The 16,746-nt window shown below is 38.6% G+C and overlaps 1 protein-coding gene across 1 annotated transcript in view; it reads left to right on the top strand.

The window, feature by feature from the left end:
• The window catches only part of LOC129775684 (uncharacterized), a 135,744-nt gene that overhangs the window by 4,805 nt on the left and 114,193 nt on the right, over positions 1–16,746 (top strand). Inside the window, exon 2 of the mRNA XM_055780696.1 lies at positions 13,852–14,434. Coding sequence (XP_055636671.1) covers positions 14,424–14,434 — 11 coding nt within the window. The 5' untranslated portion in view covers positions 13,852–14,423. The remainder of the gene's footprint in view (positions 1–13,851; positions 14,435–16,746) is intronic.

The raw sequence follows: 16,746 nt of genomic DNA, 5'->3' as shown, positions 1-16,746 counted from the left end.
CGGAAATTCCGTAAGATTAGTTTAATATGACATACATTAGAATCCCTTGGTTAGTAAATGGTTAAAATTCATAAAAACTTTAAGTGTTTCTATTTTCCCATACATTTGTTCTGTCCATTTGAGTGCTTTCCCGAACAGAGCCATCAATAACGAGCAACTTATCGACGACCAACGGAGGGGAAATCGTTGGATTTAAAGTCTCCGTGAACAAAGGAAAAGAAGAAGAATGAAGGGGAATACTTGCCTAGATTATAAACAGTGGATCTCGCTGAGGCAAACTTTCATTCGGCATCGGACTGTTGATTAATCCAGTTCACTTTGCTTTCACTGCGCTTCGTTCTAAGATTGGACCCCACCAGTGGTAATCCAACTTGGAAATCGTCGTTTGATTTTTCTGTTCGTTTTTCGCGTTATTCGTATCGTGTGTTCTTCTTTCCGCGTCATAAATTGGACGCTTCGCGTAGTGTGCGATAAGCAAGAAAAAGAGGAAGGCAGGCTCGAGCCCTGCAAAAAACGAACGCATTGCAAGGGGCAATAAAATTTCGAGTTAAGCGTCATCTAATAATGCACGCGATGTTGGTGCAGTGAAAAGCGCTCGGACTGAACCGAGCCTTCGCGAATGTGACACCGCATCGAACAACAGCGGAGTAGGCGATTTCGACGCGTCGGTGGAAAATGTAAACGCCGTTATCCTGGCAGCAACCAAAATCAACCTCCCCCCGCTGGTGGTGAAGGCGGTCGCTCTTGACAAACTCATCAGCGAATTCGCATCGATGGGTGTTACAGCAGAGTACAAGTTGTGTGGCATAATTCAGTCTTTTTCCAAGCAGTTAACATTGTTTATTTTCCGTCTTCATAAGTGCTTCGTTGGTGCCTTTGAGAATGCATCAATGCATTAAACTGACGTTATGGCGAAGCAGACGTTAAGGTTGTGCACCAAAAAATTATTTGGGAATACCAAGCATCTTGAATGTCTTACTGGAATGTTATAAGTTATTTGGTTTCGCGTGCCAGTCGCAAAACTGCCTTCAACTAGGATTGCATTTGCGCTAATATTGATCATAATGAAGCATTGCTACTGTTTTCGAGGATGTTATTAACAAAAGGAATTTATTTCTCTTGTTTAGTCATAAAGAAAGTAAATGTTCTGGAATTTTGTATGTGATTAGGTTTTTTTTTTTAAAAAAAAAATGATGATGGTCCCACCTCTTTCCCCTACATAGGTTTGAGCTGGACGAGTTATCTTGTGGATAATTATATGGAGGAGTTTCTTTGTAATATCAAATCAACCAGTAAGCAAGTTAAAAACAAAAAACGGTCCGGTTGTACCACTGGCATAGATTGTTTATCAAAAGAACAAGTAAGGGCATTATCTGAACGCTAAATATTCCATGGCATGTCAAGAGAATTTCCAATTCGGGAAGACACTTGACCGATCGGGAATCGAACCCAATGCCTATATTAGCATTAGCCATGAATTTACAAGGGATTTCCCGCTTTACTAGATTCCCGAGAACGATCTACTAATGCGATCGCTTTCGAGTCCAGACAGCTGAGCAACCCCGAGCCTAATTCTTGCACTTCAGGCCCAGTAACTCTCCCAAGGCATGTCAAGAGAATTTCCAACCCGGGAAGACCCTTGACCGATCAGGAATTGAACCTAATACCTATGTCAGTACCAGCCTTGAATTTACAAAGGAAATCCCGCTTTACTGGATACCCGACAACGATCTGTTAATCGTTTTCGAGACCAGACAGCTGAGTTACTGGATACCCGACAACGATCTGTTAATCGTTTTCGAGACCAGACAGCTGAGCAAACCTAAGCCTAATTCCAGCCGATACTTCAGGCCCTTCATTCAAACTGGGGTATAATCGCTTCAATCTGAATCTGCAATGAGATCTGCCACAACACAGAAAGATCTCGTCAATCATCTGTAAAAAAGATAAATTTACAAGAATTCCGGTTGAGCTATCCCTAGCTTGTTCGCAATTTCCACTTTCAATCCCTTAGAATATGATTTTCTTAAAAACAGAACCATTTTTTTAGCCAATGCTCATTTTTAAGCTTCTCTATGCTGTTTCACGTGCACGATGCTCAAACTGTTGTAGACTACTCGAAATGTATAAAAAAAATAAATAAATTAAAAACGAGTACAAACAAATAAAATACCACCATCATCATAGTCTAATGATAAAAAAGACAAAAGCACAACAAAAAAAAATTAATCCGTTATAGCTTCGTCATCTTACATACTAACATTGATTACACACCAGGTCAAAAATTTAAATCATGCTTCAAAAACTCTTTACAAATACTACGAAACATTTGAAGGCTTGTTGCTGCCTTTGCCTCATTGGTTAAGGTATTATATAGTCGATATCCCTTATAAAAAATTGAATTTTGGGTACACGACATTCGGAAGTTCATGGTTCTGAGGTCGCTTGCTTGTCTTGTATTATATCGATGCATGTCTCTTCCATACATTATAGTGTTTCGTAGGTGATTCGGCGTCATATTATTAGTCATTTTGTATATAAACGTGAGCGTGCAATATTTAATACGCTGACTGACTGACATCCATTGTAGGCATTCTAGCATGAATCTCCGCGGAGTTCGTCGATCACATCTCAATATCAGGCGCATAGCCTTGTTTTGCAACATTTGCATTCTTTGCATTTGTCTCTTATTTGCAAGAAATAGTACAGATGCACAATAATCAAAATGTGGAGCGATCAGCGCTTTGTAGATCGTTATTTTGCTTTCAAAAGTCAAGAAACAATTTATTCTACAAAGCACTCCATATATACTTATAAACTAGTATAATTAATGTTCTCTTCAAAAAGCAGCGTTTCGTCTAGAATAACGCCAAGAGTCTCAGCTCAATAGAGGCAATCCGCTCAATGAAAGTTGATAAATTAACAAGAATAAGACATCTATTGAGTGTTTTGGTCGAAAAATTATTCAAGATTACCTTAGCATGGGTTCCCTCTCATTGCTCGATTCCGGGTAATGAGAAAGCGGACTCGCTAGCTAAGGTGGGCGCTTCAGAAAGCACACTTTTTGAAAGGCAAATTTCTTATAACGAATTTTTTCACATTCCTCGTCAGGACACACTCGTTAGTTGGCAGCGCATGTGGAGTGAAGATGAGTTCGGTCGTTGGTTACACACGATTATCCCTAAGGTTTCGACGAAAGCTTGGTTTAAGGGATTGAATGTCGGTCGTGATTTCATTCGCGTGATATCTCGGCTTATGTCCAATCACTACAACCTATCGCTTCATATCTCTATCGCATTGGGCTCGCAGCAAACAATCTTTGTGATTGTGGCGATGGCTACCACGACATCGAGCATATTGTCTGGTCGTGTATCCGGTTCCATGCTGCTCGCTCTCAGCTCTCTAGAGCACTGAGAGCAAAAGGCAGACAATCGGATATCCCCGTCCGGGATATCTTAGGTAGCCGTGATCCTGATCTTCTGCTTCATCTATACCTGTTCCTCAGAAACGCCGATGTCAACGTTTAATGATGTTTCCTTCGTTGTGTCCCTGTTTCGTATCCCTCCTATCCGATCTATAAACTTTTACTTAGTCGCGGCAATACATACACACACTCTTTACAGATACACGGGCCAAAGGTTGTGCAGTCCACTGATGATTCAACAAAAGCCAAAGGTTGTACCACTCATGACAACTCTACACGAGCTGATGATTGCGCCGGCTAGTGACCATTCTATCCTGGATTCCTCGAGAAGACGCACCACGCTAGATATGGGGTACAGACTAGGGGGGCGTTGCTGATTAATGGTAAGCTGCATCCCAATAGGAAGTATCCCGTGTCGGGCACAGGTACAGATCATTGAAGACAGCAACATCACAATTACGAAAACACTTGTAATACTAACCTCGAGCCAACCGCGAGTAATCGGTTACATATTACTAACATAGTTATAAGGCAAACATTGTCGAAATATTGAACTCCCGGCCCCGCCAGGTTGACGCCATATGAGCCTTAATAAAAATACATATTTTGGATAAAAAAAAACGCCAAGATATTTGATTGATGATACTCTTTCTACGGGTTGCCCATCTATACTTATACATAGATTGCCACTATCAAGACTGCGTGTCGATACTACCATGTATTTCGTTTTACTTATATTAAATTTCAATTTATTCCATTTTAACCAGTCATCTAAGTTTTGCCAGTAGCAAAACTTCCTCCACTAAGGGTGACGACTGCGCTTCTCTCGAGCATGAGAAAGTAATGCAACTCTTTTCGAGGCCAGTAATATTAACAGAAGCGTTTCTTTTGAGAATAGCGTAAAATGATGAGAAATGTTTATATTGCTAGTAGTTTCAAGCCACCAATGTATGGCTCTGTATGCATGCTATGGTGAACGCTTGTTTGGCGCTTGGTTTACGCTTAGTTTGTACGAACGATATCTAGAGGTGCGATTCCTTTGAGGCAATACTAAATAACATGTAGTATGATATTTGCTACTTGCAAATGTTATCATTGTTGTTGTTTACATGCGGTTCCAAAGATATATTGATGTAGTTATGAAATATGGAATAATGGTGCTGGTGTAACATGTATATAATCGAATGTAGTCGAGTCTATGTCAATTTCGAAAAAGGCCACCGGAATAGCCTTCGAGGTAAATTTTCAATGCATTGACATGAAATAAATTGCGACATACGATTGTTTTGCGAGGGCAAGAATGAATCATCAATCAATTATCGTCAACTGATTCTACAATGAAAAAATCATTTCAGAGATTATTCTACTAAGCTGTTGTTTCTAAAATTTCACAGCATTATAGAATAATATCCGAAGGTATAATCAAGCGACTTATATAAAATAACAGCGTAGTTCTACGTCAACAATGCGGTCGTATCTTGGACACAACCTCCTATAATTTTTTCGGCTTATTTGTCGTATAATGCTCTATAGTTCCTTGCTGTGGTAACTGAGAGCAGACAAACGGCTGTAAAGAATTAAATTTCTCCAACCGTTGCAGGCCTTCCATCACACTCTTTGTCGCTTCTGTCGAAATCTCCTAATCGTCTCAACGAGTATTCGCAGGTTGAAATTGATAGAGCACGATCTCCATAGACATCACGCATCGATTTCTTCTTTCAAGCCGGAAAAAATCATTGACGAAATTTTCCCCAGCCATTACGGAATCGACATGGGAGAACATAAAAGTGTACATGTTCATAAAAAATGAATAAAAAAAAGTTGTTTACACAACCGAAAAATGATACTCACTGAAAACAAAGAACAACACTGGCCTTTGAATATTCTGCTATCATCGCCTTTTAAATAGGCCCTCTTCTGAAGCAAAACACTTTCTCCAACGAGGCGATCTGGCGTAGTGGTAACATTCATGCCTCTCAAGCTAAAGGTCACGAGTTCAATTCTCACTCCCGACATTCTTCCAAAAATGGAAGTAAAAGTGACGAACCAGCCAAATGAGTTGAAAGTCACTATAATACAGATATAAAAAAAAAAAAAACTTTCTCCAACGAACAACCCAGACATAGAAACACTGTTTATAGCTGTGTTCAGGAATTGCCTTTGGTTCACGCAGCAAATTCGTTTTTATGTCTTTAATGCTGCAAAATCGGGTCCCACGAAGCGGTAATTTGAGTTTCGGATAAAACGAGAAAATGTCAAACGGGGTCATATCTGGAGGGTATGGTTCTTGTTCAATCACTTCCGTGATATTTTTTGTCAAAAATTCGTTCGCAATGATCGATGAGCGATTATCGTGGTGAAAAAAAAAGTGTTATCCTTCCGCAAATCTGGCCATTTGCGACGGTATTACCAACATAAAAAATAAATATAGATTAAAAATTACGAATATCCTTTATATATTTGATAGAATGTACATCCAATACAATACTTTTCTGAAACGGATTCCCCGAATGGCATAGCACTCGTAATTAGTTCTGGTTTCTGGAAACAATGAAAACAGAAATAAACTCTCAATACATACGATGAAAAATACAGCTTTTAACTTAACTTCAGAAAATTTGGAACATCTCCGGTCTTTATTTTCAACCCATCAGAATTGTGAGGACGATTTGATTACCAGAATCCGCTGAATTCGACTCGACAATCACAATCGAGAAAGTTAGGCTCTTCATCACGATAATGCGCCGGGTTACAAGTTATTGATCTTGCTTGAATCTTTGGTTCTAAATCGCGTCTTTCTTCTGAATAACTAGATAAATTTCTCCATCCAATAGATGTATTTTTCAAATGGAGACAATTTGAACATTGGTAAAATGTTACTAAAAATCCGCACAAACAAAATTCATACTCAAAATACTCAAAAAATTTTATCCGATTATCACCAAATTTTCAGGGAGTGAAAGAAACAATAAAAGTTAATAAGAGTACCGGTAAGTTTCTTGGTTTTTTTTCAAAAATTAATGCTTTATTCTGCAAAAATGGTTACAAATTTAATATTCAAAGTATTGCCCATCGCTAGTCACAACTTTTTCCCATCTTTCTGGCAATTCACAGATCCTTTTGCGGAAATAATCGGCCAACCACGAATCGATCCAATTTTTGACTTCATCAAAATTGGAGAAGTGCTGGTCAACCATGCCCTGTTGCATCGATCGAAAAAGGTAGTAATCGGACGGAGCAATGTCTGGAGAATACGGCGGGTTGAACAGGACCTCCCATTTCAGCGTTTCCAAGTATTTTTTGACCGGTTTCGCGACATGCGGCCAAGCATTGTCGTGCTGCAAAATAACTTAATCGTGTCTTTACTCGTATTGTGGCCGTTTTTCCTTCAGTGCACGCTTTAAACACATCAATTGTCCTCGGTAGAGGTCCCCGTAATGGTTTTATTCGGTTTTAGCAGCTAATAGTACACCACACCCAGCTGGTCCCACCAAATCCATACGTTGCCCGACGTTTAGGATTGTCGTAATGGACCCACTTTTCATCGCCAGTAACGATTCGATACAAAAAATCCTTTTTTTATGCCGTTGGAGCAGTTGTTCGCACGTGAAAAAACGGCGTCCGACGTCTCGTGGCTTCAATTCATACGGCACCCAATGTCCTATCTTTCGGATCATTTACATTGCATTTAAACGATCGGGTATGGTTTGCTGAGCTACTCCAAGTGTATCTGTAAGTTCATGTTGCGTTTGTGACGGATCTTGATCGAGTAAAACCTCCAATTCTTCATCTTCAAACTTTTTTGGCTGTCCGGAACGTCGTCTTCCAAGTCAAAATTACCACTTTTAAACCGTGCAAACCACGTCTGACACGTTCGCTCAGTTGGAGCATGGTCACCATAAACTTCCACCAAAATGCGATGACTTTCCGCAGCTTTTTTCTTCATATTGAAGTATTTTGAAGTAACACTCCCCGCAAAAACACTCTAGTTGGTACGAAATTCGAAGTGGCAAAAAACTATGTTGTTTACGCTTCATCTTTTTGACATATACTGAAAAATACGCGCAATGACAGTAGTTTTCCAATGCATGTCTGGAAATTTGATTCACTCGAATAATAATCAAGTTACGCCATCTGTTTTGAAACCGAAGAAACTTACCGGTATACCTGATAGTTTTGGCATCATTCATTGAATTTATTTCGCCTTTGTATCCGAATGTGCGAACCTTGGTCTAAACCCCAGGCATAAGGTTCTGCACGACCTCAGGATCATATTTTATTTTATTTATTTATTTTATTTATTTAATCGTTATCAACAGGCGGAATTTCGCCCCAATGATATTAATGAAATCTACGTATTTGTTCAAAAAATTTTTGCCGAACCGCATTCCTTGAGTAGTGGAAGTCGAAGTCAGAAGCTACCCTGTTGAACAGACGCTGAAGACCCAATATGGCTGAGTTGTATCCATGATTAGTACGACGAAAAGGAACTCGGAGGAAAGCGTGGTCACGTAAAGTTCGAGGTTGAACCAGAAGGTTGATGTTCTCCAGAATAACTGGGCATTCTGTCCTAGCCAATAGCACATCATATACAAATAAGGCGCGGTTCACATCCCTTCGCACGTGCAACGTGTCAAGAGCCATTAGTTGGCACCGGCTTTCATAGCTAGGTAGCTGATGGGGGTTACTCCAGGGTAATCGTCTTAAGGTGAACCGGACAAATCGCTTTTGTACAGCTTCGATTCAGATAGTGCGGATTCCAAATTACTGAACAGTATTCCAGACTTGAACGAACTAGAGCGCTGAACATAGATTTGAGGCAGTGTACATCGGTGAAATCCCTCGCAGTGCGCATGATGAATCCAAGACTACGGGAAGCTTTTCCAACCACGTAGTTGACGTGAGTTTTGAAATCCAGTTTACAGTCTAAATACACTCCTAGATCCTTCACGCAGTCAAGTTTAGTTAGAGGAGCATCGTCGAGAGAATAGTTGTAGCGAATAGGATCTTTCCTTCTTGTGAAAGTTATCGTGGAACATTTGTTTGGATTCAGTTTCATACGATTTTCCACGCACCAATTCTGGAAAATTTCAAGTTGTTGTTGAAGAAACAAGGCATCAGCCTCCGAGTTAACGTGGAAAAATATTTTCATATCATCGGCGAATGAAAGATGAGGGCCCTCCAGGACGAAATTTACGTCATTAAAATAGATGAGAAATATCAGAGGGCCGAGATGACTCCCCTGAGGTATTCCTGATGTAGCAGGGAATTCTGCGGAGAAACAATCGCCTATTTTAACCGCGAGAGAGCGTCCGACCAAATATGATGTGAGCCAATGTAGAACATTGCCGCTGAAGCCAAGCTTATCCAATTTACCCACCGTAATGTCATGGTTGATTTTATCAAAGGCGGCGGACAGGTCCGTGTAAATCGCATCCGTTTGGGACATACCTCCGGACATTCCGTCAGCAATGTATGTCGTAAACGAAAGAAGATTCGTTGTGGTGGAACGTTTCGGCATGAAACCATGTTGATCTATTGATATGTAATGTTTACAGTGAGTGAAAATCGATTCGATGACTACAAGCTCAAACAGTTTAGAAGCCGCGTTCAGAGCGGAGATACCTCGATAGTTGTCGACGTTTCTTCTATCGCCTTTTTTATGAACCGGGAAAATGTGAGCCTTCTTCCAAAGCGATGGACAGATGCCTTTTGTCAATGAAAGATTGAACAATAAGCATAATGGAAATAACAGTCCTGCTGCGCACTTTTTCATAATTGATGCTGGGATTCCATCTGGTCCGACGGAATTCGAGGATTTTAATTTGCTGATGCCCGATTCCAACATTGCATTATCCACGGTGATTCGGAACAACGAACTGTTCTGTATTGGAACGTTTCTTGTGGCCCTCAAGAGCTGGTCTAGGGACAGATTCTCTTTCGAGAAAGTGCTGGAAAACTTAGCAGAGAAGAGGCTACAAATTTCCTGTGTGTCAGACACTTCATGTCCATCGTGAAACATAGAAGACGGTAATCCAGACTCCTTACGCTGCTCATCGACGTATTTCCAGATAGATTTAGGATTACTCTTGAATTTGCGCAGAATACGACGTAGATAGATTGAATAGCATCGTTTGCTTGATTTTTGGTACTGATGGTTCAGTTGTAGGTATCGTTGTTTCAAGGATGGGAGACGGTATTTCGAATATTTTCTAAGTGCAGCTTTCTTAGCGGTTTTGAGCCGACGAAGGTCGGTAGTCTGCCAGGGTTGATGAGTGGATGATCGTATAAACTTCTTCGGAACATGTTTGTCGATCAGATAGCTCACAATGTTCGTGTATGTTTGGACAGCAGCATCGACGTCGTCCTTGTCCAAGATTTCATACCAATCAATGTCTAAAAGCACTCCAATTATGCTATTAAAGTCAGCACTTTTAAAATCATAGTGGACGGCGGTAGGAATAGGTTAATATGCAAGGAATATTAACTTGCATATTAACCTATGTTTTCTTCATTTCTTCTACATTCTTCACCACTTTAGATCCTTTCAGAAGGTGCCCCTTTATAACGACCCAGTATTTTTTATAGGGCCTAGTTCCGGAGTGTTTGGATGGTTCAAAATCGGCAAGAAATTGACATAATTTGCCTTATACCACCTTATAGCACGTTCTTCGTGTAATGGCATGATGCCAAATAAGGCCAGAAGATTGTCGGTAGGAAGTGGGAGAAGCCACTTTTGGAGTCACAAATACACCTGTCCAATCATGGTGCTTGCGGTAACGAAAGGTGTACTCCGCTTTCCGCAAGTACAAATCGCTTGCTAGATTTAGAACTTCTTGGCGAACTTCGACATCTTCTGTGTAAGGAGGTGTGGTTTCATTAACTGCTGATCGTACAACTTCCGGGCATGACTTTTTCGGACCGTATTCTGTTTCTCGTCACGGTTTGGGGACTTCTGAACATTAAACGCACGTAGTCCAACTCGAGTCTTAGTATTTTGCACGAAAGTCTTGCTCACATGCACCTTTTTAGCCACAACTCGAACTTAGGCGTTCGGTTTCCGTTTAAAGATCTTCGTTTGCGATCAACAGTCAGACGTTTTTTAATACCAGACGTCGTGAATCGAAATTCCCAACTTTCTTTTCCGATGGCATGATGCTGCAGATTCTTATTTCCAAAGTACTCGTGCAAACGTTCTTTCGGCGTTATTTTGAAAACTTTTGCGTACCTGATGAAATCGATCCACAGAGTGAATACAATACACATCAAACTATGTCTACGCCAAATTTCAATTAAATTTACCCAACGGCAATTTGAATGTGTGCGGATTTTGAACGGTACACCCTTTAGTCGGATTCTTTTTGTCTATCCTCTGTAGCTGTTCATTTCAGTAAAGATCTTATCGTTAGATCAATTTTTTGTGTACTAAACCAAATGGAAAATAATGGTTGGACAAACATGACTGAATCAGTCGAATATAGAGGATGCGAAAGCTATTTTATACTGATATGTATCAAGGTTTTATAAATATACTAGCTGACCAGGCAATTTTATTTATTTTCCGTTATCACATCCACGTTTTATTACTAAGCGCACGTTCATGGGTCCGATCGCAGAACTGTTCATTGATTGATCAACTAATCTATCCTTTAAAATTATTTTTTTGCTATAAAAATTCAGTAGTTCTACCAAAACTCGACATTATAAAATCAGATTATTTTCAGACACAATTCTCGTGCATGATTTTTCATCCACTTGCAAATAACACGTTGCTCCGTTAAATGGAATAAATGTTTGATACAGAAAATATGATAGAATAAAGACAGCCCTAAATAGGACAATTCCTTTCTCGAGTTATGATCTTCTCAACTCATTCGGCGATCCACGATATAGATGATATAGGAGTGCGTTTTATCACATTAAAATCCATTTCCACTTTCGAACAAAGATCAATTTCGTTAGCGCAAACATTAAATGGACTAACAACGCTTGTCAATATTTAATTGTAGAACATATGCGAATTATTTTTTTCTAATTTTCCCATTTTCCTTCAGAGTTTTCCGAAAAATTTCAATTGTCTTGTTTGGTTGAGGTATGTGTATTATTTTTATGGGACCCTCTCTCCATTCCAGAGGAGGGAGGGGTGTCATACCATCATAGAAACATTTCTCGTACCCGAAAACCCTCACATCCCAAATTTGGCCCCATTTGCTTGATTAGTTTTCGAGTTATGCAGAAGTTGTGTTTCATTTGTATGGCAGGGTAAGGAGTGTCAAACCGCCAAAGAAACATTTATTGCCTCCTAAAACCCCCATATACCAAATTTGATTCCTTTTGCTTGATTAGTTCTTGAGTTATGCAGAAATTTGGGTTTCAATTGTATGACAGCCCTCCACTTAGCGAGAAGGGAAAGGGAATCTTAACACCGTAGAAACGTTTATCAATCCCTAAAACCTCTATATGCCAAGTTTGATTCAATTTGCTTGATTAGTTCTCGAGTTATTCAGTTCAATTCAGAGTTTCAAACCACCTAAGAAACGTTTCTTGTCTCCTAAAACATCCACATGCCAAATTAGGCTCTAATTTCTTTATTAGTTCTTGAGTTAAGCAGAAATTTATGCTTCATTTGTATGGCATTCCAATTTTCATGTCGATCGGTTCAGTAGTTTCCGAGTCTATATCAAATCAGACAGACAGACAGACAGAAACTCATTTTTATAGATATAGATATAATAATAGAAATAATTTCCACTGTGTTTTATTACCAAACGTTATTTAAAATTCGCTCCAATAAGTTTTCTCACATCTAAATTTGTGTGTTTTTTTTGAATATTTTTCATCGTTCGACTGAGATCTCTATGATATTAATATTATAACACAATTTCATTCTTTCGTAGAGTTCTTCAAGTGGTTCGGGAAATCTAGATGATATTCATAAAATATTCTCTTACGTTTGAATTTAGTTGGCCGATACAGCGTGATTGATAACGACACTGGCCATAAGCTTCGCTGAAATATATTTCAATCTCAACTTCTGTCTTCAGTACTGCACACGGGTAGTTTTTACCCTTATATGACAGATTGGGATGAAATTTTATGCTAGATCGAATCCTGGCACCAACTAGCATAAGAATCAACCATTGGACTCTCCACGTTTTTACGAACTTTTTTGGCCATAACACCATGTGTTAACTATGTTTCACACGCTTGTGTCTATGTTATATATTCCGCAAAACTTGAAATCAGCGCAACCATGGGGCTGAGCCAAACCACATTCTGAACTGTCATAAAATTATTTACTCCACTCTCATGATACCCATCGTGTATTATTTGCCTTTTGTTATTGTTTCTGCTCGCTCGTTCAGCCTGCCTGCCAAATAGTAGCAAACATAAGACATTAGTTCGATTCGACATTTACTTTCGGCTGCCCATCGGAGGGAACCATCAGCCGTGTGGAAGCCGGCATCCACGCGATGATGCCTAGAGGTCTCTCATAACGTACCACAACGTGGGACAAAACAGAAGGAAAAAATAACACGAGAAGCAAAGAAATAAAAGCGAATCGTGAGCAACTGTTTGGCTTATTGCTGGAAAATGGTTTTAAATTAAAAATTAGCCCTGGCCGGACTGAGGAGTGCTGCTCTCGAGCTCACAATATGGGAAAATATTGATGGGTACCGAGAGTGTGGTTTGAAGCTGTCACGGGGACAGTTGATATATTAAAATGTGGAACAATTTTCAGAGCTTGGGAAAGTTCGGCCCGAGCAGTTAATTGTCAACGATGACGTTGCCATTGTTGTGATGGGAGAGCAGGGTAAAAATCGAATCGTAGTTGGATGTGTCAAAATGACGCGAGATTTTGTACATTCGACAACATGCACAATAAAATATGAAATGGTTGTTACGTAAGCCTATTCTGGGAAGCATTTGCATCAAATTACTCAGTCGCAACGCAATGGCACCCAGTCACGAGAACCGTGTCGCTGCTCTTTCTTCTAGTATCTGGGTATTCTCGGAAGCAACCGATGAAGTTGTTCTCCGCATCACAACAAACGCGCCAGAGATGACACGTCCCATTGCAGGCAGTTCGTCTACTTGTATCTGTTGGAATTAACTAATCCATTTTGTCAACACAATTCCAGCTATAGAGAAAAACACATTAACGAAAAAACATTGCCCACTCGAGTCGTGCTGCGCTCGGTTCTCTCCAATGAACACCTCGGTTGACATGGAGGTCTCAGCTTCTGGGGTACCGCCGAATCCGTTCCGGTGGCACACGGTGGGTTGCGTTAGCGATGAAAGCGTTGGATTCGAACGAGACGAATTTCCGGGCGGGGAGAAAAATAGTTCACTGCAAAAATGTCAGCCCTTGAGCCGGACCCAACGATTAACAAGCACCTCTTTTCTTGTTTCTTCTTTCTTTGTAGCTGCTGTCGCTTACAAAACATCTCTGGCGGAGAGATGGCATCACTGCGCCCGGAATGTCAACATGAAGTGCATTAAAAAACAAGGGCCAGGAGGCTTGTCGCGGTTGCAGAACATCGGACCTCAAACGTAATAAAACGAGTTTGTTTACCAACAGCAGCACAAGTAGCAGAACAAATAGTGCGCCACCGAATCGGGGACTTTGGATGAAATTAATGAGTGTGGATTTGAAATAGATGCTTATTTGTTAACGGATTCGCTGATCGCCGCGATGCATTGTAAATTGTGAGGTTCGAGAATAGAGATAATATTATACCGTAAGCCGTCGGTTCGTCGCTTAATGTGCTGAAGTCTCTGGTGGTTATTTCGCGGAAATATTTATGAAACAGTGTGTATATTTCGGAAACATTGAATTTTGCTAGTTCTTCTGAATTTGTGTGTAGGTGTGTAGGTGTGTAATGTTGGTTGAGCTAACCAACTGTGAGAATCGATAACGATCGAAGTTATTACTGTCATATTTGGAACCGACCCTAGCAGTATTTTCCCAAAAGAGCGTACGGAGCCTTGTTCAAAAATGTTTACTAGGTGAGTGACGTAAAACACATTTTGAATCCGTTCCCACTTCAAGTGAATATTGGTTTTTATACATTAAGGGATTTGAATGTTAACTTGTCGAATATATATTCATTATTTTTTATAAAAATTATGCACGGTTTTGTACAACGCACATTTGTTGAACATAAAAATATCAAACTTAAACCTTAATATATCGTTAATGTCTCTTTATATATCCTTAATATATCGCATGAAAATGAAAGGTAAGAATCGGTCATTCTGAGAGTCGCATAGCATTTTGTTCTTCCGGTATGATTTGAGATGAAGTGCTCCTCTCATTTACTTCAAATTTTGAAAAATCGGCTAGAAAAAACCGCTGAACATATCAATATGAAACGTTCACAGGAATGTAAAGGATACACTAGGCTGAAAATTTTCCTGCAAACATAAGAATTTACTGCAATATTTGCAAAATTACAGACAATTTTCTAAAACACTACAACCCACCTGTTTTCGGTTTTCAGCGAAAAGTTTGAATAAAGTTTTGTTAGTCAAAGCACTAAATTAACTTTATACATAATTTATTTTAATTTCGAAACTGTCCTTCGATTTGCGGTGCGATAATCACCTCTTGAATTATTCATCATCTAAGACGAAGGGGTAATTTTTAAATCAAACAGAAATATCTCTGTATGGGAAGGTTCTACAGGAACGTTTCAGGAACCAAATGAAAACTGGTTGATAAGATTAATAGAGTTTGTTGGTTAGCAAAATAGAAGTGTTAGTACACAAAATCTTTAAAAAAACAGCCATAATCTCAATCATAAAACAGGTTATTGTGAAAAACGGCAGTAAATGATTCTGAAGTTCTTCGTTGTACTTCTGACTGCTATTTCGTGTTGATGGAAGGTTATCAGAACAAAACCTTTTTGGAAATATTTTCCTCAAACTATCAAACTTCCGTCTCCAAAATTACGAGTTGAGTGAAGTTTAAAGCTTAATTAAATTTAAAAAAATTTAAAGCTGAAGCTTAAAGAGCAGTTTAATGTGTGCAATGAATCATTTGTTCTAACATGACACAGCTTAGTCGAAATCAAAATTATACCAAATAGATTGTTTTGAACTAGTTGAACTAGTTGAATTTTAATGTCTAGTGATTCTGTTCACGAACTAATGTGACGATTCTATGATTAATATATAACGGTACTACATATGAACAAAATATTATTAGCGTGGAAAGATAAGACGATCTATTTCAAAAGAAATTAATTCCGGCCGCAAGGTGTTAAATTTGTTCAATGTTTCGAACCTGAACAAAACAATACATTTCAAATATAGTTTTTTTATGCATCATTTCAATAGAACTGTTATATATATCTGGAAACGTCGAATTGAGAGATTCTAGTCAATGACTTTAAACTTTTCTCTATTTAGAAGCATGTCAAGAACATATCAAACGTGAGAATTTACACACAAAAATGTTACGAACAAAACATAATTTTTTTCAGGAGTCTTCGTACAAAAATGACTTATATTCCAAAAACTATAAAAGATAGAATGTTGATGTCTTCGACAAAAGTTTATAGTTTAACAAGGTCTAAAACATTGTCGAATACACTATATCGCTATCTTGACTTTAAACAAAATTAGGATAAGTTGTTTTATTTTTTCAAAGAAAACATGAAAAAGTTGTGGTTCGAAAAACTTTTTCTCTGTAAAAGTTCCCATCTTCCTTGCTGGAAATTGTAAGGGCTAGTCATATATATATATATATATATATATATATATATATATATATATATATATATATATATATATATATATATATATATATATATATATATATATATATATATTTGGGAATTTTAAAATAATACGTTTTTAAGAAAAATGAATTTAGTTTTTAAGATAACTTTTTTGTCAGCGAATTTTTTTTTCAAAAAATTTTTGGTATTTTTTGTGACAATTTGAGCAATTTCCTACATTTCATCCATTGACAAGAATTTTGTAGGCATCATAGTTTTTGAATTATATTTTTTTTTTGTAAAAAAATAGGAAAAAAATTGCCTTTTTCCAAAAAGTAGTCTAATTATTTTTCGAATATTTCAAGTATGAAAAGTTGCTTAATTGACCCATGCCTTTACACCCACAATGTTTCACTGCTATCTGAGATGGTGCTGCCAACGGCCAGTCGAGTTGGCATGAAATTCGTCCATAGTGTAATACTAATAGCGAATTCGTTTTTGTTCAGTTTCAACCCCAGTGCCAAACTAACTGCTGTCAAAACGTTTTTTTATTCACTCAGTTTCAACCTAGTTTCGCACTAGGTTCAACCCGAAAGT

The sequence above is a fragment of the Toxorhynchites rutilus genome, chromosome 3 (assembly GCF_029784135.1).
Source record: "Toxorhynchites rutilus septentrionalis strain SRP chromosome 3, ASM2978413v1, whole genome shotgun sequence".
NCBI classification, from domain to species: Eukaryota; Metazoa; Arthropoda; class Insecta; order Diptera; family Culicidae; genus Toxorhynchites; species Toxorhynchites rutilus.
This window is presented reverse-complemented; position numbering and strand designations above follow the sequence as displayed.